At 41.8% G+C, this 23665-nt stretch overlaps 2 protein-coding genes across 5 annotated transcripts in view; both read right to left on the bottom strand.

The window, feature by feature from the left end:
- LOC118084639 (uncharacterized) overlaps window positions 1–726 on the bottom strand; it is a 218166-nt gene extending 217440 nt beyond the window's left edge. For both annotated transcript variants that reach the window (XM_060273638.1, XM_060273634.1), the window contains exon 1: window positions 626–726. The gene's annotated coding sequence lies outside the window, so the exon portion shown is untranslated. The remainder of the gene's footprint in view (window positions 1–625) is intronic.
- Window positions 727–15099: 14373 nt separating this feature from the next.
- USP25 (ubiquitin specific peptidase 25) overlaps window positions 15100–23665 on the bottom strand; it is a 53089-nt gene continuing 44523 nt past the window's right edge. For 2 of the 3 annotated variants that reach the window (XM_035114627.2, XM_035114628.2), the window contains 6 exons: window positions 19696–19874; window positions 18696–18774; window positions 18142–18221; window positions 17231–17354; window positions 16275–16470; window positions 15100–15718 (listed from right to left, as the gene is read on the bottom strand). In XM_035114627.2, coding sequence (XP_034970518.1) covers window positions 15546–15718; window positions 16275–16470; window positions 17231–17354; window positions 18142–18221; window positions 18696–18774; window positions 19696–19874 — 831 coding nt within the window. In that variant the 3' untranslated portion in view covers window positions 15100–15545. Of the gene's footprint in view, window positions 15719–16274; window positions 16471–17230; window positions 17355–18141; window positions 18222–18695; window positions 18775–19695; window positions 19875–22433; window positions 22530–23665 lie in introns of all 3 variants that reach the window. The other variant, XM_035114626.2, reaches the window with a different exon arrangement.

Below are 23665 nucleotides of genomic sequence, written 5' to 3' on the forward strand. Positions count from 1 at the left end.
ATCTACTCATCTGTCTAAAACCATTATCTATTCCACACACAATCACCATCATCAAAACAGTTAAGAAGTTTCATAACTCATGCCACAATATAATCATTAATATGCCATAACTCTGCCCCACACATCCCAAAAGTAGTTTGGTTTCAAACTACTTAAGAATTTATTCAGTGTAATTCAGATAATAAACTAACCAGCTCCTGGACAGATACTAAAACTATCCCACCTTTCCGCTTTTCCAATTTGTTAGGCAATATGTTCCATATAAAGCATAAGCATCAATATTATCTGCTCAAACAGAAATTGGAAAATAGGCAACAAGCACCAGACAAGAATAGTTAAATGCTTAATAAAGGACAGATATACATAATTTGAAAAAACAAACCTTATGCTCTCCTATTTAAGAGTATACTGTCAACTTCCCCAATTGCTTCTTGCCACTTAAACAACAAAAATTACACATATTCACAAGATACGGTACATGAAGTGACCAGGCTATATTTTAAGGTACCTCAGATTAGAAAGTTTGTTGCATGGAAGGCTGAATTCTCTTTATAAAACCTTTTAAACTACACTTAAAGAGCACATATTAAAATTCCACTTGAAAATTCCCTCAGAGAACTCTTACCTGTGAGCAGCAGCTGATTTAAACAACAATGTGAGAGCCTCTTCCCATTTTCCTTTTTAGGACAAATTTATTCCCCTTTCAGTTCTGTACCTCTATGTTCTCTGCTGACCTAATTTTGTCTGTGATAAATGCCAGAGTTCGGCTGGAGTCACTTGAGCTGCTGCAGGAGAAGAATGGAAGTCAAAAATGAATGCACTCAACATTCCTCCTTGACAGATTGCTTGTCAAGAGGCTAAAAGCCTTGGAAAGCTATAGGTGAGGTAAAGCATTATAATAGCCATCCTTTAGATAAAATTGAATTCCAGTTTTCAACTAATTACTCCAGACTCCAATAATGAAGTTAAAGCTCATTGAAACTGAAAGGTTCAGCATTTTACTCAGGTCCCATGCATGCGGCATCAGTCAGTAGCCTTTTAAGTAACTAGGAAAAGATCCATGGAAGCAATGAAACCAATCAAGCATTTAGACTCGGTCTTGGGTCAAACCCTACTTAAGTGGCCCTGGTCAACAACCTGTGTCTGGAGATGTGGAATAGGAGCATGACCTTGATAATTCTTCTGAATCTCTCAGTAGCCTTTGATACATTTGATCATCCGATTTTTACAGGACGTCTGGTAGTGGAGGACATCACTTTGTGACTGGATTCGGGTGGTGTGGATACTACTCAGCCACACAGGAATCAACTTGTAGAATATAACAAGAATTCAGTCTTTTCCCCAGAAGGAGACTGCATGACCATGTATTTATTATTTTCATTTATTTATTCAAATCTTTCACCTATTGTAGAAATCAAGACGGCATCAGCTGATTTCCCATCCAGCCATCGACAAGACCCAGCGCTTCTTAGCTTCCGCAAAGATACTGCACCATATACCCTCAGATAATATTCTAGTACATAAAGATGATGTCATCGGTATGCTGGTGGCACCCAGCTTTGTCTTACTTTGTAATGTGACTGTAGTATAGCACCAATCCCTGAGTGTCAGTATCTACACTCAGTTTGGGGCGCAGTATGAAGAATACATTGAAGCTGAATCCTGACATGGCAAACTGTTGGCGAAAAGATATTACTTGGTGTGAAGGGATATCTGTTCTTTACAGGGTCACAATCCCTTTCGTCAAAGGATGAAAAGAAGCTTACTTAGCATAAAAGACCCTTTACATAGGGAAGAATGCAAAAGCGGAATAATGAAATAAGCCCAATCAAGAGGAGTCCCATCCGCCAACTGTGTGCAGCCCTTGGAAATGGGGCTTTTGTGGTTTAAAAGGTCTCCCACTCTTTCCCTAGAGTGCAAGTGCACAGGTTGGTAGAAAACGGCTTGGTTCTATATCCATGTTTCAGGCTGCAATGAATGTAACATTTCTCAAAATAATAAAAATCACCAAATTATAAACTGACAAAGAAAAGACTGTATATGCAGCAAAATATTTCCATACCAAACTTGATAAAATCCCACATACTCTTAAAGGCAAATCTGTGGAGACTTTAAAATGTCAATATTTAACAAGACATATGAAACTTCACCTCCACTTTCATAAGTGCTCATTTCTAAAGAAAATCAATATTTAAATGTATTAGAGAGCAATAAAACATTAGCAGTGAGACTGCAAACAGTTATTAAAATGGGCATATCCATTAAACTGTGGGTAGAGTCATGTAATAAAGATATTTTTGAATTAAAGTATGTTGCAGTAAATCATTTCCTTCTTTTAAGCTGTAGAAGCTAGATTACTGTTTATCTGTTTAATGCTTACCTAGCTCTTATAGTGCTTTGGAGTTTCAAAAGCTCCAAACATACCAGTGAAATTAGAAAATCTTTGAGCAATGGGTAAAATTTACCCAAGTTTTTTACACTCTAAAAATAAAGACTCTAGGAATTTGTTAACATGAGTGCATACCACACACTGCACCAGAACCAACAATGCAGTGACATTATCCTGTAATTTTCACGCTAAATGCCAATTCATATTAAAAGAAAACAGAACTGAAATAACTTCCTACATTTTTCTGGCAACAAAAATCTTCCTAATACATGGCAAATATGGGATAGATACTTTACAATGCTAATTGCAGGAATAATAATACACAAGGAATAATTTTTTTAAGACTTAAAAAGGATTTTAAAGGAGTAGTTAACTTAATTTGTGCACCACCTCTTCTTGGAGGTGGAGGGAGGCAGGAATCTCAATTGCTATCTTTGTGACCAAGCTCAATTCCAGCACCCTTGAGTAAGTGCCGTGGGCTTATGGGTACTGATACCTGTGTCAGATTGTATTTAGCACCTATCTGCCTGCCTCCTGACCTAGCCCCACCCAGTTTCTACCTTGAGCAGTGCAATGACCAATAGTGATGCTAAACACCACTGGACAGCTCAGCTGGTTAGAGCATGATGCTGATAATACCAAGGTCGCAGGTTCAATCCCCATATGAGACAACTGCATATTCCTGCATTGCAGGCGGTTGGACTAGATCAGGCATCCCCAAACTTCGGCCCTCCAGATGTTTTGGACTACAATTCTCATCATCCCTGACCACTGGTCCTGTTAGCTAGGGATCATGGGAGTTGTAGGCCAAAACATCTGGAGGGCCGCAGTCTGGGGATGCCTGGACTAGATGGTCCCAAGGGTCCCTTCCAACTCTGAAATGATACCTGTTTTACAGCCAGACATTGAAGATTACAGGACTGCTGCTGTCCAGCACAGGCAAACTGGGATGCAGGCACTGGTGGACCTGACAGGTGGCATTTTTGGGGACGGGGGGTGGTGGTCTCGATTCTGGAGCTAGCCATGTCTTTGACACCTCTCATGTAGTAGGCAGGAGGCACTGCTCTGATGGCTTTGTGCTGTGAAGCGGTCTATAAGTTTGTTTAACAATTATGACGACTTCATCTACTACTGCAGGAACTGGCATCCTGAGGTGGTTCTCATTCCAGGATACAGGAAAAGAAAACTTCAGTGAGAAAGGCTAAGTTTTACTATCCTTGTTTTCTAAGACAATTGGGGAAGTTTACACATTAAAATATCCATAAGTAAAACCTAAATGGCTCAAACACATGGACAGGAGGTGATCCAGCAGGAAAGACCACATAAATTGACCCCTCCCACATGGTTAGGTTATTTAAAGACTTCCCCAGCTGTCTGGGGGTGACACAGAAGATGGGCAACTCCTAACGTACTTAGAAATGTGTAAAGAGCCAATAACAAGAATAACAAGTATGTGAACATTTAATAGCAACTTCATAATTTGTCTGGTTCTGTTATGGTCTTGTTTTGTTTGTTTATACGGGCTTAAAGCCGTAATAAATATCTATCTAATTTCATAATTAATAGCCTTAAATAATTTACATCCCGAAGCCTGATTTTTTTGATGATTTAGGATTATTGGACTAGATATCATAATATATATTTTTTACAAACTGGCATAAGAAACCCTGTAGGTCAACCCATGTGTAAGAGAGAGGGCTTGCAGAGAGCAGCCCACTCTGCTTACTTCCATCAGATGGGAGAGCAGCAGCAAGTCTGGGAGTTCAAATCAGGAACAGGAAGGGTTAAGACGGGTCCAGGGCTCTGCAGAGTCCTGGTGGCTCAGCTCCAGGTTGGTAGCAGGGAAGCAGGGGAGGAGCTAGCTTCAGCAGGGGCTGGAAAGGAGGGAGGAGAGAGAACGGCACCTCAGGAGCCTGGTTTGGGACCACGGAGGACCCATAGAGCAAGGAGGAGGGGCGTTTGGAGTCTTAAAAGGGGGGTCAGAGCCCACGAGACGCCATTGTGGGCTTCTGCCCCATGCAGAGCAGACATGATTTGAGACATCTCACCACTGTATATAGCATGCACAATAAAACTATGAAAATCCAGAGGATGTGTGGAGTGCTTACTCGGGAGTAGCCAACACCCCATCTGTGACAGCAAGCCCACAATCTCTTGATGGCTACCCCGAGGGAAGAGGGCTGCAAATGTAGCAGCCGGCATGAAGTTGGCAGCATCTAAAGCAGAAGAGAGAGATGCCGAGGGAGGATTGGCATGAGTTGCCAGCACCCTGCAACTATGGAACGGCTCAAGCACCAGGTAGGCACCCGGGCACAGGGGAAGCCAAGCTTAGTGAACCGAGCAGCTCTGAACACAGCCAAGCCGGAGGAGCGGAGGCTGGACAAGCAGAGAGGACACTCGGGACGGGCCAGCACTTTGTAGGGCGACCCTCAGCACAAGCTGGCTCTAAGACTGAGAGGCATGGTGGCGTGGAAGTGCAGGAGGCTGAGAGGTGAGTCCGGGCAGAGGGGACAGACGGAGGGGAAAGGCAGCGGCCACAAGTTCCCATACAGTCCCGGGGAGGCAGCTGCAGCACAGCACAGCCCCCTCCAGCCAGATGTGATGCAGAGGGACAAAGCCCGCGCGCGGGTACTTTCAAACGCTGACGCGGGAAAACAGAGGGAAGAGAAAGGCGGGAGATGCCTTTACAATGCACCCAGCCACTGGGTGGAACACTGCCCCCAGAGGAAGGAATGGCGAGAGCAGGCAGGCACAGACACAAGCCTGGATGCCAGATCAGGAGGGGAGGGGCCAGGCAGAGCACCAACAACTGAGCCCTCCTGTAACACCCCACAGCACGACAAAGAGATGGAAGTGAGTCTGCAGCTGCCAAGAGGCCAGACCCAGGAGACAGTCGGGCTTCTCCGCAGGGGCAGCAGCAACGATTTCCTATCGGTGGACTTGGCTAAGCAGGATCAGATTCCCATTTTCCCAAGGGAGCTGCCCATGAGCGTCTTGACCGTAGGCGGCCGGGAATTGCAGGAGGGTGAGGTCACGCAACAGACCCCCTCTCGGAAGATGACAGTGAACAAGCACGCAGAAGTGCTAGCTTTGGACTTAATGGACAATGACCCTGTGGGCAGCCAGCGCCGGGGAGATCTCACCTTTGGAGATGCAGACGGCAAGGAGCACTGCAGGAAAGAAGGAGAATCCTCAGGATCGCACCACATCAGCTCCCCAGGCGGATGGAACGACGCAGAGGCGGGGATGCAGGAAGAGAAACTGAGCCAACTCACCAAAGAGGACACTTTTACCCAGAACATACGGAGGGACTTGAGGGAGAAAAAGGGGGCAGGGGAAGGGCTTGCCGAGAAAGAGGGGTTACTCTTTAGCAATGATGCCCGGTATATGCCCCAGGACTCCCTCAGAGGGAAGATTCTCAGGCAATATCATGACAACCCCACGGAGGGGCATGCAGTACATGTCTTCACGAGGCTCACACCCAGTAAGGCCAGTCTTGGGCGAAACCCCAGAGCCTTCCCAGAGCAGGGGGAGGGGGAGATTGGGGGACCACCTATTGAGGCATGGGGTGAGAGGAGGGAGACAGTACACCAACAACTGGATGGAGACGTGGCAAGGGGCAATGAGGCTTACAAGGAGGGGGCAGACCATCACAGGGGACTGGAGAAGGTCTTCCACGGAGGGGACAGGGTCTGGCTGTGGTCAGAAGGCCTTCCCATGGGGGGAAGGGGGAAGAAGCTGGCACCCAGAAGGCTGGGGCCCTTCAAGGTTCTGACACAGATCAACCCTGTCACCTTCAGGGGGGAAGCACCTACAGCGAGAAAGGTCCATCCCGTGGGTCACAGGTCTTTGCTCTCACACTTTAGGGAAAGCCCAAGGTTCAGAGGACGTGACACACATCCAACACAAGACGCTGACAGGAGGGAGGGGGAGGAAATCACACAAAAGACACTAGACAGAAGGGTGGAGGGAGAAGGCAGCCAAGAGGTTCCAGAAAGAAAGGAAGAGGAGGAGGTCTACAGTGCCACAGCGAGCCCGGGCTCCCGGTGGGGGGAGGGGGGGTTAAAATGTCTGATGGCCAGGCAGGGCACTCCTGCTTCCCAAAACGCGGAGGCAACCACGCACACCATGCAAGGGGAGGACCGCACACTGGAACTGCACGCTCCTTTCTCCCACAGACCCAAACCACCACACGTCAGTAGCACAGGGAACACAGAGGGGGAGGGCGATCCCAGGTGGGGAGCAGGGGAGACGCAGACCCAAGGAGCCCTCCGGGAATCGGAAGCAATTTTCCAGAGGGAGGAGGAGGATGACAACGGAAGGAACTACACGGACCAGCCACCCAGCACCGACGGGGAACAGGATTTTACACACACTACAGAGGAGGAAGACCTGTCAGGCTTCCAGCCCTCTTTACAGACATCAGACCAGGCAAACCAGGCCTCAGAAAGGGGGGGGAGCCTGGAGGGGGGGTGGATGTAAGAGAGAGGGCTTGCAGAGAGCAGCCCACTCTGCTTACTTCCATCAGATGGGAGAGCAGCAGCAAGTCTGGGAGTTCAAATCAGGAACAGGAAGGGTTAAGACGGGTCCAGGGCTCTGCAGAGTCCTGGTGGCTCAGCTCCAGGTTGGTAGCAGGGAAGCAGGGGAGGAGCTAGCTTCAGCAGGGGCTGGAAAGGAGGGAGGAGAGAGAACGGCACCTCAGGAGCCTGGTTTGGGACCACGGAGGACCCATAGAGCAAGGAGGAGGGGCGTTTGGAGTCTTAAAAGGGGGGTCAGAGCCCACGAGACGCCATTGTGGGCTTCTGCCCCATGCAGAGCAGACATGATTTGAGACATCTCACCACTGTATATAGCATGCACAATAAAACTATGAAAATCCAGAGGATGTGTGGAGTGCTTACTCGGGAGTAGCCAACACCCCATCTGTGACACCATGCTTTGACTCCTCACTTCTGTAACTCTGCATCTGATCCTTTATATATTCTTGCCAACAGTATTCACAATTGTAGCTTGTTTTTTTACACAAATATGCACATCACTTAAATTTGGGAATTTGCCCATATGCAGATTGGGCATTGGTTGCAGCCAGTGTAAACAATTATTAAAACAAACACACCCAGAACCTTTTGAACAAATGACATAATTGGTAGCTGAATAAAAACAGCTGAATTTTGGCACAATTTCTTTCATATAAAAAGACCCTCCAAAACTAATTTAACTAATATTACTATTTTCAGCTATACATAAAATATGTAGTATAGGGTTTTTATCAACAAACTGACTAAGCATTTAACCTATCTTATAATGAAAATTTAAATTGATGGTTGCAATTAGAACTTTAAGCATAGCAATGATAAAGAATAAAAGACCAAACAAACCTGATGTCTCAGAGAGCTCTTTAGGGAAAACCACATGCACACACATCGAAGGACAGGGAGCAATATTCTACTAAGCCTTAGCAGTCTGAGACAGCACCTCAAACTAATACACTGCAAACCACCGCCATGTGGTAATGCTTAAAACATATTGACAGTCTTCTAAAGCTTTTTGCCTTCTCCTGTATATATCACACCATTGATTCCCCTGCCCCCTCTTTTACTGAACAGGCATGACTTTATAAATGATGGGCATGAAATACTGTGGGAGTCAGAGTGAACATATTTCTGCTGAAGTTCAGACGTCAATGGCCCATAGGAAAAGTGGGTCAGGTGTTGTTAGCCCCTTTTCCTGTTTTTTTTGGAGTGGGGTGGGGAGGGGAGTAGGATTATGTTTAGGATGGTGGGTAGCTGGAATTCACAGGTGTAGTACTTTGCAAACTGCCCATTTCTACTTGTGCTTCATAAGTTACAGGGGGGCAGGGAACACAATTAAGCTTATTGGATGGTCATACAGCTTACTGGCTAGTCACTCCTATGTAGCCTGGCCCACACATAGGGTAGCTGTGGATGAGGATGGAATGGTCCCTTTCTTCATTGTAGCATACTAAGTGCTCCCAATGCATCCAGCCAAGTTAAGCAGTAAAATGTGGTCTAGTGGAACATTGATCTAGATTTCACAAGAACTAAATTTTTGAAGTTGTCTTAGCTTTTTCCACTTTACTTTCTCTGCCTCTTCTTCTGGTGCAGATTTTTCCATTGTTTCCTACGAGTCTGTTTTCATGAGCTCATTTTCCATTCTAAATTTTGCACAGCAAGCTCTAGGGCTTTCCCAGCTTTTATATAAAAAGGTAAAGGTAAAGGGGCCCCTGACCATCAGGTCCAGTCGTGTCCGACTCTGGGGTTGCAGCGCTCATCTCGCTCTATAGGCCGAGGGAGCCGGCGTTTGTCCGCAGACAGCTTCTGGGTCATGTGGCCAGCATGACAAAGCTGCTTCTGGCGAACCAGAGCAGCGCACGGAAACGCCGTTTACCTTCCCGCCCTATTTATCTACTTGCACTTTGATGTGCTTTCGAACTGCTAGGTGGGCAGGAGCTGGGACCAAGCAACGGGAGCTCATCCCGTTGCAGGGATTCGAACCGCCGACGTTCTGATCAGCAAGCCCTAGACTCTGTGATTTAACCCACAGCGCCACCTGGGTCCCATATATATATATATATATATATATATATATATATATATATATATATATATATATATGCATGCTGCCATTATTTTTCTCTTTCTCATCAGCCTGGGCCTATAACCCTATTGATGTGGAGGGTGGGGTGATTAATAAAATCAATCCTCCCAACTGGGAATATCCCCTCACTCACCCAGTTTAAGATATTCCAGTGTTTTTCAGCAGAGTTTCTTTTCTTTCAGCAAAGTAAGCGGCTCCCATTATGTCAAAGAAAATTGCAACACAATAACATAGTGTCCGAGAGAAACTACAACATGAGACAAGAATGTCAGTTTGTCTACCTGAACTTAACTGAACACCTGAAGGGAGGGGCCCATTTCAGAGAACAACACAAAAGCCCCGCCCACCAGATGACAGACATTCTACTAATCAAATTAGCCCCCAGTGTTTTCCTTACAGATAAATCCTAATTTTTGAAGTTGTCTTAGTGGCCACTGGGTGTCACTCTTGTTCCACAGACACACAAAAAATGAAGCTTTCTCCCCCACCATAATGAGATAAATAGACACAGTCACTCCCCAATCTTAGCAGTTCCAAATTCAGAAGCTGACATACTTTGTAGATAAATGTATAATTAAGATAAATGAGATGAGATCCAAATGAATGTATGAGGATAGTCTACAGTTAACATGGTTTGATTAAAATTCATTCAAATGTGTATCTCCACCCATGAAGTCACGTGGGTTAACTTATTTATAAACTCATAGAATCATAGATGAGTAAAGTTTGAATGAACCCCAAGGGTAATCTAGTCCAACCCCCTGCAATGCAGGAATCTCAGCTAAAGCATCCAGTGGTGGTGGATTGTCCTCAACACAGCACAACCCCCAAGTTTTAAATGACTGACTCTCTGAACAGATCCCAAAAATTGTCTAAATTGGGGAAGGGCAAGCAAGATTTTTTCCACGTCTTATTATATTTTACAGTTACAGTATTTAAATAAATGTCCTCTTGGGGGTTTTATTTCAAAACTGACTGTTATAAAACACTTGGGACGGTTTAGAAACCACTTATAAAAGAGAAACCATCTTGGCTGCGAGTTCTGAAAGATCTGCTCCCTGCCTTACAGGCCTTTGTCCACCTAGCCTAGGAAGGCTGGGCCCTGACTATAAAAGGTGGGGCTCCTAAACAGACACTTGACCTGGAGTATTGCTGGGGGGGGGTTTGCTGGGGGTGAGTGGCTTGTTGCTGTTTTTGGAATTTTTGTATGCTTATTTTGTATGTTTATTCTCATTTTATGTGGAAATTGTTCAGTTTGGTTGTGTGCTTTGTTTTTTATTTTTATTTTATACAAATAAAATGATGTATGTATGTATAAAGGCTTCAGCCTGTAACGTTGAAGTGATAATCCAGTCCAGGTTTAATTTTCAAATGCCTTGAAGAAAAAATAAATTCCACTTTTGTTTTCCTTTGATGGCAAGGAAAACAATCAAAGTTGAACATCCTCCAGGACAGTCATCAAACTTTTCAAATGTAGGACTCACCTTTAACTGCATCCTGCAACTTGGGATCCACTTTTCTTTTTTTATAACCGTATGTCGATCCTTCTTCCATTTCACCTCTTTCCCCCTAATCTTCCACTTCTTGAAATGCTTAAAAGGTGGAGATATTGCTGGTGGTGAGGCTCATCATAATTTGATTATCCAGCCTTCTTAAGTGCATTTGCTCATTTTGGGAAGTAAATTGTTTCATATGATATGACTTCTGAAAATGTCTCCTCAGTTTTTGAAGCATGGGCTCTCTTCAGATTGGAGAGTAACATCTCTCAAATCAATACTACCACACAAAGGGCTACAGTAATTCAATTTTATTATCAACTCTCTAATGTTGTGGTCTCTGGGGAGGCATCACAGTATAGAAATTAGCTGTGTTTAATTCAGAGAAAAGAGTAAAATAAAACTATATATATACCGTGTTTCTCATATTATAAGACATGTCTTATATTTATTTTTTCCTCAAAAAACCACACTATGGCTTATTTTCCAGGGATGTCTTATTTTTTTCCTCCTCCTCCTGCCGCGGCCGGCATTGCTGCTGCGCCTATCACTATGCCTTATTTTCGGGGTATGGCTTATATTCCTTGAATGCTTAAAAATCCTGCTATGGCTTATTTTATGGGTATGTCTTAAAATATGAGAAACAGGATATATATATATATATATATATATATATATATATATAATTTGTGTCGCTTATATGTATGTTTAGGGTTTAGTTGTTTAGTCGTGTCCGACTCTTTGTGACCCCATGGACCATAGCACGCCAGGCACTCCTGTCTTCCACTGCCTCCAGCAGTTTGGTCAAACTCGTGTTCGTAGCTTCGAGAACACTGTCCAACCATCTCATCCTCTGTCGTCCCCTTCTCATCTTTCCCAACATCATGGTCTTTTCCAGGGAATCTTCTCTTCTCACGAGGTGGCCAAAGTATTGGAGCCTCAGCTTCACGATCTGTCCTTCCAGTGAGCACTCAGGGCTGATTTCCTTAAGAATGGATAGGTTTGATCTTATTACAGTCCATGGGACTAAGTCTCCTCCAGCACCATAATTCAAAAGCATCAATTCTTCAGCGATCAGCCTTCTTTATGGTCCAGCTCTCACTTCCATACACCACTACTACCTTTACCTAGATGCTACCAAAGAAGAGACACATCAGCTTCTTAGGAAGATAGCCAGCTGTTGGAACTGTTCTGGCTGTTGAACTATTGAGGCCCAAATGTATTCTTACACTTAATCCCAGAATTCTGGGGCCTTTCCCTGTACTTCACTAGTATGCAGAGGGTCCCTCCCTGAAATATTAACTCTGATAAGCTTTATTGCTTGCTCATTCTTCACGAAACACAATAGTCCTCATTGATGCTATTCAGTGCTATTTTTCTAGGAAAAGAGGTGCTGGAAATCACTTCTCTTATAACAGCAATGGTGCCCACCTGAGAGGTGCCAGCACGGAGTTCCAGCAAGTTCCGGCTGGAAAAAAAAAGGCCTGGTGCTATTGAACTTGTCTCATGCACATAGCCTTCTTGCTTCAGCAGAAGCAAGGCCTAGATCAGGCATCCCTAAACTGCGGCCCTCCAGATGTTTTGGCCTACAACTCCCATGATCCCTAGTGAACAGGGCCAGTGGTCAGGGAAGATAGGAATTGTAGTCCAAAACATCTGGAGGGCCAAAGTTTGGGGATACCTGGCGTAGATGAACTATCCTTCCCCTGTGTGTGTGCCTGCTCTGCCTCTGAGGCACTGACAGGAAAAGGCAGGCCTGAACAAGCACACTGCTGCTAATATTCCTGAGGTAAAAAAGGGTGGAAAAACAGGAGAGGCCTCAGAGAACACTTCTCAGTGTCCAGCCCCATCACAGTCTTTCTTGGCATTTGTGGGATCTAGTTGTTGCTGCAGGATGGTGTTTTATGACTGCTGCAAGACAATGGACCAGGGATGGAGTGTAAACTTCCTGTACCACATGGAAACTTTGAACACACTTGTGAGTTTAGGCAGCTGAGAGGTGCTGAAACTTGGGTGGATCCCCTTTCTCTCCTAATCTCTCCCAAACCCAAAAGGAAAGAACACATCCTGTGAAGAAACAACCGTACTGAGGGAATACATACATCCAAACAATGTTGCTAACTAGCTTCTTTTGCTTTGGTGCACAGGCTGTGGTACGATTCTGACAAGCCCCATGAAGCTGCATCAGGAGTGGAAAGCAGCCTCTCCTCAGAAACATCCTTTCTTTCAGGCTTTGGGGCCTGGACACACCAAGCCACATCCTGAAAGTGTTGCTCCGTCTTGCAAATTGAATATGCTGTTGAAATTGAATTCAAACAGTGTGGCAACAGATCAGACACAAGCCATGCTAAAAGCCTGTTAACCATATAGGCTGCTAAGGGGTAATTCTTCCAGGAAATCTTTCCAGGAAGTGGTTCTTCTCATAAGTAAAGACTTCCAAACCTGGAACCACTGGAGAATGTTGCATTTCAGCTTTCTGAAGATTGTTTGTTAAAGCTCAATGTGTTTTACAAGCTAAACCTATGCAGTCATGAGTACACAACACTGCATTTTATGGAGCTTACTCCTATAACTGCAGTCATGCCACATGACCAAGGATGTGAACTCTGCCCACTCCCTCTAAATTCCACCATGCTATCTGTATAACCACCCTATTATAAGGGAGTACTATGAACAGTTCCTCTTGCTGCTCTGGAGTGGAAAGAGCTCCACTGGGCAGCTCTTTGCTCCTTCAAGTCCAATGGCCATTTAGTCATACTGGCATAGCTGCCAAGTATCCCGTATCCGCCGGGAAAACCCCTTTTTTCTTACCGTTTCCCGGCGGTCTCCCGTTTGGTGGGAAATCCCGGTATTGTCCCTTAAATTGGCTTCTGCCCGGCGGCCATTTTTCTGGTGCCGCTTTGCCCTTCTATGGGCACCAGAAAATGGCGGCGCCGGCACCGGAAGTCGCTTCCGCGCATGACCGGAAGTTGCGTGACGCGACTTCCAGTGGCGCTTTGCCCTTCTATGGGCATCAGAAAATGCCGGCGCCGGAAGTCGCTTTTACGTGTTTCCGGTCATGCGCGGAAGCGACTTCCGGCGCCGGCGCCGCCATTTTCTGGTGCCCATAGAAGGGCGAAGCGCCACCGGAAGTTGTGTCACGCAACTTCCGGTCATGCGCGCGCTGCCGATCCCGGATCTTTACGACCCGGACTTGGCAGCTATGTACTGGTGGTGCCAGAACCGAGTTCTTGCCAGCCTTCTGCCATCACTCACAAAAGGCAAGGCAAAAGAGGCGAAGAGGGAGAAATGGCAACATTTTAATGAGGCATACCCAGAATAAATTCCTGTGGCAAAGCACTGCTAACCATTTTACCCACCCAACATAAATACTTCTTAAAGAGACCAGCCTGCAGGAGCATCAGAAATCTAGGCTATCGGGACATTGACTGTGGGGCCTTCTTCCTTGCTGGGAGCACACATTTGTAGAGGGGAGAATCTAAGTCCTATACAAAAAATGTGGTCCCATCATATCAGAGAAAGTGCAAAAAGAGGCAGATACAAGCAGGTACTCTCTAGCTAGTAAGGGAGATGGTTTTGTGGAGCTCTTATTATTAGTGTCAAGCATTTTTCTAAATACATATTTAGCATTTGCTGGGGAAGCCACGTGATTTCATTGTATAATTTCTGACCGAGTGCAGCAAACTGTAGGCCATCAAGCACAATTCCTAAAACAAAGTAAGGCTTGAAGATCTAGTACTGTGTGTAATACTGTTTCCACATGATTACCTACCCACGTTAGGACATCACAAGTTTATTGTCTAATACGATTAGCAGGTTTTGGTCAATTTGATATTGTTGGGACTAAAAACAGTTTAGTTTCTTACTAACCTTGCTGTTTTTAAGTGGCACTGAAATTGTGTTTAAGTAGAATTGCCACTCTGAAACCAGTGGCTTATTTAGCACAGTACCTTGTGTCTAGGCAGCACACAATCCAGCACCATTACAAAATGGAAAAATTGGAAAAGTCACCTTAAATGTCTGACTTGTATCAGACACTGCTTTCCATAATAGAATACATAAAAGTAAGCAATCATTCCCCCATTGTCCCAAGAGAGAGTCCTGTCCTCCAGCCACATTCATACAGTGTTCACTTCTCTCTAGGACCTGCCTGTGGTTTGCCCTAAAGTGCCAACTGAGGGCCAGGATGCCAAAGAAATCTGTCAAAAACAGAGCAAAGCAGCATAGACTTCAGAAACATCTGCAAGTCAGAGCACTCTGCCCGGTCAATTAGCATTACCCTAGTCTATTAGTCTGCATAGTTGCTGCATTGTCTATATATGTAGTCTCAAAATAAACATTCTACAGCAATAATTGTCAAATGGCATGTATGATGTCAGAAAATTGCAGGAGCCGATAAACACTACAAGTAACAGATGAAGAGGCACAAGAGCCCAGGGAAGCTTTCAGCATGCTGACGTATTCCAAGTCCCCGAACGATACATAAAAACATGCCAATACCTACTCTCCTTTCTCCACAGTAGTTCACCAAGCTTTACTGTTCATGTAAAATAGATCTCTATGATTCACAAACATACAGTTCATCTGCAACCAAAGTAGCCATAAATAAAACTTTTTATTCTTTGATGTAATTTACAAGCTACCAGGTACCATGTATTTTACAATGGTCACTTTAAAATTGATGCAGTCACAGAATGGCCTAGACTGAACAGAAAGCTGTTGTTGATGAAGTGAAGGATCTTAAGACATAAGCAAAGTAATACTGTAACAGGTACGTGGCAAAAAGCAGATTTGCCGAAATAAATCAGACTTGTAATGTTGCACGAGTTCTGGCTGATAACAAAAACTGAGTGCCATGCGATTCTCAGCTTTATTGCCTGCAGTCTGGCTAATGTCTGTACAGTCCTCTTTCTTTCCTTGTGATTTATTAAAATGAAAAAGTTAAAAACTATAGCAGCAACAAGCAAACCCTGTGACAGGAAGGCAAGGGTTAAATAACTAAAAATAGTTTATACAGTGTGCTTAAGGAAGGTCTTCAGAGTTTATCTTCCGTCAGCTGGAGTTCGACTGAGTGATGACATGATTCGGGCAAATCGTTCGCACAGTTCATGGGTGGAATATGAAGGTAACTTTGGTGGGTCGTTGAAAACTTTAATTTCTGTAGAACAATCTAGCAATTTTGGCAGGAAGTCTGTCAGCTTTTCTTGCAAGTTGGCTGTAAAGAAGATGTATATATTTATATTTATCTGTTTGTAACTGGCCAAGTGACTTAAATTGTGAGTAATCTTTGCATGCAAATTTTTATATTTAAAGGTTTCCTTTCCTTCTCATAGTCCCACTTAAGAAGGAAAGGAAGCCTGCACTCTCTTAACCTTTAGCTGTTCTCTTAACCACATTTACTCTTAAACAGCAGCAACAAAAACGGCTCACTGGAACTTTAGGATTAAATTCTATGAAGAATGTGCATAGCTTTTATAGTAAAGAAGGCTCTATCTTGCAGATTTCTGAACTATGCATCTCAAAATGTGTTTAAAGATTAATAAACTGATCACAATCTAACAGCTGAACTTCTCTCTCCTTTCGTCCAACTTTTTTATTTTGTTTACTCTTCCAATATCATTCTTCCAACTGTATTAACAATACAGTACAGGCATACTAGAGATGTACCTTACTTAGATTATAACTGATATGCGGAAAGAAACTTACTCAGAGTTCCTAGTAATACATCTTATTACTGTATATGTATAAAAGTACAATTGTAAATAACATACGCTCCATTTCTTGTCCAAGGTATGAACACCATCGATTTCTCATATCTTCTACAGCAACAATATCTTTTTCCTCTGTTTCATCCACCAGTAACAACGGCAAACATGGGACAATAAGATCATTCATAATTTCCAGTCCTTTATTCACTTCTCGATCATCTCCAGATTCAAACTGTGCTGCAGCACACTCATTTAATTTCTAAGTATACCATAAAGAGAAAAATCAAACTGTTAGTGTTCATATTGTGTAATAGCTCCAAGCTACTAGTCCAAGGATTTGAGAACCAGGGGCAACCAATATAATCAAATACTTTTGCATGGAGTACTCTCTAAAATGTCATGTAACTGCTGATTTATGCAGTGGTATTTTTCTGTTAGTCTAGTTACTCCAAATGAGGTTACCTATGTGTTAGAACATGTGAAGCAATGTTTTTATATCAGCTAACAATAATGCTTGTGCAGTTTCATTCAGAGAGCCTTATTCCATCAAATATTCATGTGAACCATATGCAACTCCTATCACATATCATTTATTGGAACAGCTCCTAGAACCAAGTTCTTTTAAATCCTTGATACTTCAATTTGCATTCTGGCAGTCTTTTTCCAGAATCACAAAATAAGCCATTTGTGTCCATTCCATGATACAACTGGTTTTGCTAAGCCATATGGCACCAAGGTTGCTCACCACTGCAAATGTCACCCACTTGTTCTATGAAACAAGCTGCGCAGGATACACATTAATGTATGCTAAAGTATGATGCATAAGAATAACTAAAAGCATAGAACAGTTCTTAGCCACAGACCAGAATCTAAATATAATTATGATACTGATTAGGACTACATGTTTAAAAAAGAAATCTGCAGTTTTTCCTCAAAAAAATAAAACATTGTACACTAGCTGAATAGTGAAACAATAACAATGGCGTTGCTAAAAAGGTGTTCAATTGGATTCTACTTACTAGTAAACATTCTCTTCTATAATGGGATATCAATTCTTCATCATGACCTCTGTTTGAGCCTTTTGCTAAGAGTTCTTTGTTCTTATGGTAAGCACAGAGAAGGTACACCAAGGCATTCTTAAAACTACAATAAAAATGAATTATTATTATTATTATTATTATTATTATTATTATTATTATTAAAAAGGTACTAGAAAGGCATTTTAATGTGATTCTTGAAATCGTCTCTTAATGGCATACAATATTGTATCTAAATTCAAAAACATATCGTATCAAATCCTGTCTCAAACACCAAAAAATTAGATTGCCTACATTGCAAGAAAATATTTAGTGGGGCCAGCCCAATCCTATAGTTCTGTTAAGGCAGTAGCAGCTATGCCACAGATAAACCAGATTAATATAGAAACAATTTATTCCTGTTATGGAAATGCTTCCATGCAGACCATTCTGCTAATTGTGGAATGCATATGCATTTATAATACTTATATCTTGCTTTATGTGAGAGCCAAGAGGCACTCAAAACAACTTAAAAATAGAGTCTCAAATAAAAATCTAATTCAAATCTACTGCAGACCTGGTTGCTCACTGGAGCAAGATGGTACCAATCCGGCCTGGCTGCACTTCTGGGCCCAATTCAAAGTGCTGGTTTTGACCTTTAAAAGGCTCAGGACCACAATACCTTAAGGACCTTAAGGGTTACAGATAGATACTTTAATGTCAATAACAATATTTTGGGGAGGGGACCAGATTGTACAGATGGCACAACCGACAAAAGAATTTCCATGCCCAGTCATCCTTACACATTTGTATAATTTATCGCTTTTCAACTGTATATGGTGCCTATATAACCATTCGATTGCAAATGTACTGCAGTACTTTCTTTGTAGATTTTAAGAGGTAGATTCCCTTACTTCTTGTTCTGGAAACATTCCAATCCCACCATGAGGTACACAGTTGTATCTCTGAAGTTTCTGTACTCTTGGTGCCACCACTGCAAGTAAAAATAAATAAATAAATAAATAAATAAATAAATAAATAAATAAATAAATGTGTGCATAAGTTTTTTTTAAATGATGAAATAATAAACATCCAATTTCAGTGCTGTCAAACCATGAGTTCAAAATACTTTTTTGCCTCCTTTAGATGACCATGCCAATGAAAAAATATGGAGTAACTCTGGATATGGAGATTCAACATGTCATTAAGAACAATGCACCCTGCCTGCTGACTAATTTTCTGACTCGCCACCCCCCCACCATTTCTGCAGTCACTGCCTATTGCATGCAAGCTGCTTGCAAGTCCATTTAAAATCCAAAACTAGAAGGCCACGCTTCCCTGAAAATTCTCAGCTTCTGAGCTCAATACTTGTCACTTGCTGTTTTTTTAGGACTTACATTTAAACACACACAAATAAATTCATTTTACCTTAGGATGAGTAAGAGGAAATACTTCTGACAATACTAACCTCATAATCTTCCATTTTTACTTCATCTGGCTTTATCATTTCAATTTTGGCTCGGGCCACTTTCATTATGTTACGGCACCTTTTAAAAGGAAAAGGATGTTACTGACTTTGTAAATCCTGTTTTGCAGCCATTTCGGAGCAGGAATGTGAGAGGGAACTGCCACTCTCCAGACACCTACTTCACGAGGGCCTGCCCTCTCAGGATTGGGGTGCCTGTGAGTATGTGTTGCAAAACAACCTCTTGTATCAGTTGCAAACTGAATGGGGACTGTTTCTGTGTTCATGCAGAATGGGCAGAAAAACGGGAGGTTCGGTAAGCCTGCAATTTTTAAAAAAATTAAAAAGGCATAGCACTTCTCTTTCTTCTTCAGAGCAGGCTTCCTTGGAAGATAGTATTTTAACCTGGATCTTGCATGTCTTCTCAGGTAAGAGACCTACTGAATGACTAGATATTATTTCTGTGACTTCAATTAGGACTGGCTGATTTATTTTAGATGGCTTGGCTTTATGAACTAGCCTAATGCATTGCCTGAAAGTGCTGCTACAAAAATGGCAGGGTCACCGGGGGACTCATCTTTGATTTCATTTTTTTTGTTTTGTACTTCTTTAATTCTTCAGTTTGTTATTAATCTCATTGTAGGAGCCTTCATGCTGCAGTATTACTTGCTGTACTAGACAAAGCCAGCCTTAGAATGCATTTAAATTATCACATATACAGCATGTACTTTTCTCTGGTTTCTTCGGTGCAGACATGTTTCGCTCAAGTTTATGCCAGCAACTATCTTTAAGTGTCACAAGGTGGAGCTATAACACTTTTGCTACATATCTAGTGTTTTCTCATAGAACCGCGAGGTTTCTTTTTGAAAAGAACTCATTCTGCTTAACTGCATTTGCAGAAGGAAAGCTAAATAATTTGCACCTTATTTCCTAAAAAAAAAAAAAGCATTCTACAGAAGCTTTGCTTGAAGTATGTTGGACCAGACACACATGCATACATTACCTTTCATCAAAACTCAAATTGTGATCTGCAAACTGTTCCAGCAACGTTCTCTCAATTATTTTGTTTGGAGCCTGATTTTGGATGAAGTATACAATTGCATGATGCAAACGGTAATCACACTCAGGTGATGTTTCTTGTTGGGCAAGTTTGAGTAATCGTGCGTATTCCAATTTTATTGCCTAAACATTAAAAAATAATGACAGCCATTTTTAACAGGACAGTTTTTTAAAAATGAAAAATTTAAACTACGTTAAAAGCTCTATACAATTTAAATATCAGCACCACTAATAAGAAACAGGAATATTTAATTCCAAAGCCATGATACTCTTTTCCAATGACACTTAAAACTATCCTGGATGAAGACAGAAATAAAACTTTAAAACATCATTTCAGCAATATGGCAAAAGTGCTGCAGTAGTAAGTATCAAGCAAACATTCAGCTTCTAAAGGAAAACATAAATTATTTTAAGTGGCAAGACATTAAACAAAAGGGCTCTATCAAACTTAATGCTACTTGGAGTAGACCCATTCAAAATTAACAGGCCTTGCTTAGGATACATGCTATTTCCCCACCCTCCTTCTTTAACAATCAACAACAAAATTCACTCTCACAACAAAACCCATTAGCACAAGGCTCCATTTTCATGGTATTTAATGAATCCCAACTCTCAGTGTGAGAATGGGCAATGGCAACATTAACTTTGGGCAGAAAGTATTCAAGAGCACTGATAATAATGTCATACATTTGCGATATTTTAAAATATATTAAATCCTTCAAAATAATTCTTTTGAAGAAGACTACTGCTTATAAACAGGGCATATCACAATTTCTATATTTTCTTAGACATGTGATCCACAGAACTCAGAATGCTACTGCAATAACAGAGTATGCAGTTTATCTGACTGATGCTGTTTACTCATCACACTGCTTAGAGCTCAAACTCTGCTCCATCTAAAAATATCTCTTTCACAAGGTACCACCATGGGAGAACCAAACAGATACAACGTCAAGCGTAAGTCCTTATTAATGAAATAAAGTAACTTCTGAAATTCACATGCAATTTATTTCTTGTAAGAAAAGCACATTGTCAAAACAAGTATCAGTTCTGGCCTTTAAAAGATTTCAAAAGTGAATGGAACGTTATAGGTAGCTTTGAGATACCTATATATAACATAATTTTTGAAAGTATAAACATAAAATATATACACATATATGAGGCCTGCAGTTAATCGGAGACTTGGAATCCAAGCAAGGTTTGGCAACATCTTATTGAAAACAGAAGCAGGGGAAATGCAATATGGAAAAATACTATCCTCCTCTAAGCTATATTTCCATCTTACAGCTGTATTTCAACAGCAAGTGTGCAATGTTTAGTGCATCCCCTTTAATATACTTTAGGTCAAATGTGAGCCTGAACTTGGTAAAAAGATAGGATACATACTAAAGAGAAAGCGATTTAAATTGAGGCTGTTCACTGACTTCTTAGCCTTCTCCAATACAGTGCTCCCAGATGGTTTTGTACTACAACTACCACAGCTGATCAGACTTGTAGCCCAAAACATATGGTGAGCACAAGGTTTGGGAAGTCTGCTCTACTTTGTAGCTTCTATGGTAGAGCATCTCTAAAACAACGTGCATGGATCGGATTCTAGGGTGTTAAATTTTGCAAGGTTGTGAAAGAAAAGTTTCTCCTCTCTTCTAGCTGCTCTCCATGTCTGATTTCACACTGTTCCAGAGTCCTACTCAAACTTTCCAAAGAAGCTTTTTGAATTCACAGGCATCAGTCAGGAAGCTTTCCATCAATGAACAACTTCCTTAAGTTAACTTATCGTAGAATGTACTTAAGATCATTCCTGGGATCTTGGTTCCTTAAAAACAAATGCAATTTAAATTCTGACAAGTTATAAAGTCATAGCACAAAAATACTGATTTTGCAACGATACTGCCAACTTCTATTAGTTAGTTGTCATTCCCCTTTAATTATTGCATGTCTTAAGTAACAAAATACAGATCGTTACTTTTCCCTGATTATCAGAAAAGGTGGCAATCTAACAATACATGACAAGAAAATTATGACCTGCCGCCAAGCAATAAAGTTTAGATCCTTGACCCATTTGTCTGTAAAGCATGGTGTTGTCTAGAAAGAAAATATGAGGGTCAGGGAGCAATATTTATATCAGTTAGTAAGTGCTGAATTGGAAAATCAAAGCATTTCTTCTTCAAAAGGGAGAAGGAAGCATCTAGGTAGGGACTATGGCATACGACCATGCCCTGTTATGAACAGCATAACTTAGTTGGCATAATTGTTTCACATGGTTAAGGTAGCATTGATGTGCTAACTATGCATTATTCCTTGCAGAGAGGTTACAAGACTAGTATGGCAACCACCAAGCCTACTTTTACTTTTAAAATACCAACTGAAATAAACAGCACTTAAGTAATAAATCTTAATATGTGCAAAAAACTGGAGCAAAGTCTACTGAAGGTATTCCTTAAGTAGGGGTTGCCAACTGTAGCACTGGTATGCTACACTTTTATTAGCTTTATTGATTAAATTTATTATTAAGAATTTGTTCAAAAATATTGGATGATGCTGTGTTAATTCTTAGCCTTTTCTTTCGAGAGAACACAGTTAAATGTAGAAATAAATGAAAACTCCAGGAAAAGTACAACTTTTAATTAGAATTGAAGTAAAAAGACATTAAGAAAAGAGGAAAGTTGAAAATGTTAGGTGTACCTTAAAGAACCCTGCTTCTGGCCCACACCTGTCATAAACATTCGTGACTTTACCTATAGCCATGATAATACCTTGCATGTTCGGGGTCAGCATGACCTGTTATAGGAGATTTAACATTTATATTTTGAATGAAGAAACGTGTCAACAATGAAACTCAGTATGTGCCTTTACATACTCATGCAACTGCATGCACCCATTGCAATGGCAAGCATTTCAGCGTTGCATCTGTGGCATTCACAACATTCTTGTCCATTTCCAAGGTAGTAAATATATAACTAGTAACGCTAGATTAATAAGAAATACTTAAGGCATTTAAGAGGAAAAAAGAGCTCAAAGCTTCATGTACATGCAGACTTAGTCTCTTGAAGATGAGCTTTAGCAGATTGAGTTCATGTAAGAGATTCTAGCTTCTCCAGTAAGGTACAAAGCAGTCTATTTTCAGTTAAACATAATGACATAATTCTTATATATGGTACTGGAAGGGACATAAAGTTAAGGGAGCCTTCCTACGGTGGGAATGCAACAAAGTCTCTGTATTTTGGCATTCCATCTTTGTAGAGATCTGTGAAATTAGCATCGAATGCCTACAAAAGACAATTGAGCCAAGCCCTGTTGAACTTAAAATTTCAAGGCGAAAACCATCAACTGGACATTTACTGGTAGTGGCCAGGTTGGGAATTGCAAGATTTTGGAAGTGGCAATTCTGACAGCATGATACCAAAAGGTGTGGCAGATTGCTTTAAATGAAAAATTTACAGATAATCTAAAATGGCAAGGGATAAAAAAGAAAAGAAAAATGTCACAGACAAATTTATGGCGGAATTGTACTGTTTTACTACGCATATGAACAGCAGACTTCCTACAGCACATAAAATCTTTTCAATGGGAACTGCAGGGCTACTCCATCAGCTCTGCCGAGACCAGCTCCCAGTTTAGTTTCTCTCCCTGAACTCTTTCCATTTAAGCTGCTCATTAAAAACACTGCATAACATTTAAGAACTGGGGCGTGAATGCACTTGCTTTCTTCCCCATTTCATTTTCCTTTGTGCCATGTCTTTTAGTTTGTAGGCCCGCAAGCAGCAAATGTATTCCTTTTAACATGTGTACAGCACTAAGTAAATTCCCAATAAATTATTCACAGTAAGATCAGCTTAAACTTATAGGGCACTTCCAATCAGGGCATCCCTTTTATAAAAATCAAAGCCGTGATGGCTAACCTGTGGCCCACTGGA

This window comes from Zootoca vivipara, chromosome 4, assembly GCF_963506605.1.
Source record: "Zootoca vivipara chromosome 4, rZooViv1.1, whole genome shotgun sequence".
Lineage (NCBI taxonomy): Eukaryota > Metazoa > Chordata > Lepidosauria > Squamata > Lacertidae > Zootoca > Zootoca vivipara.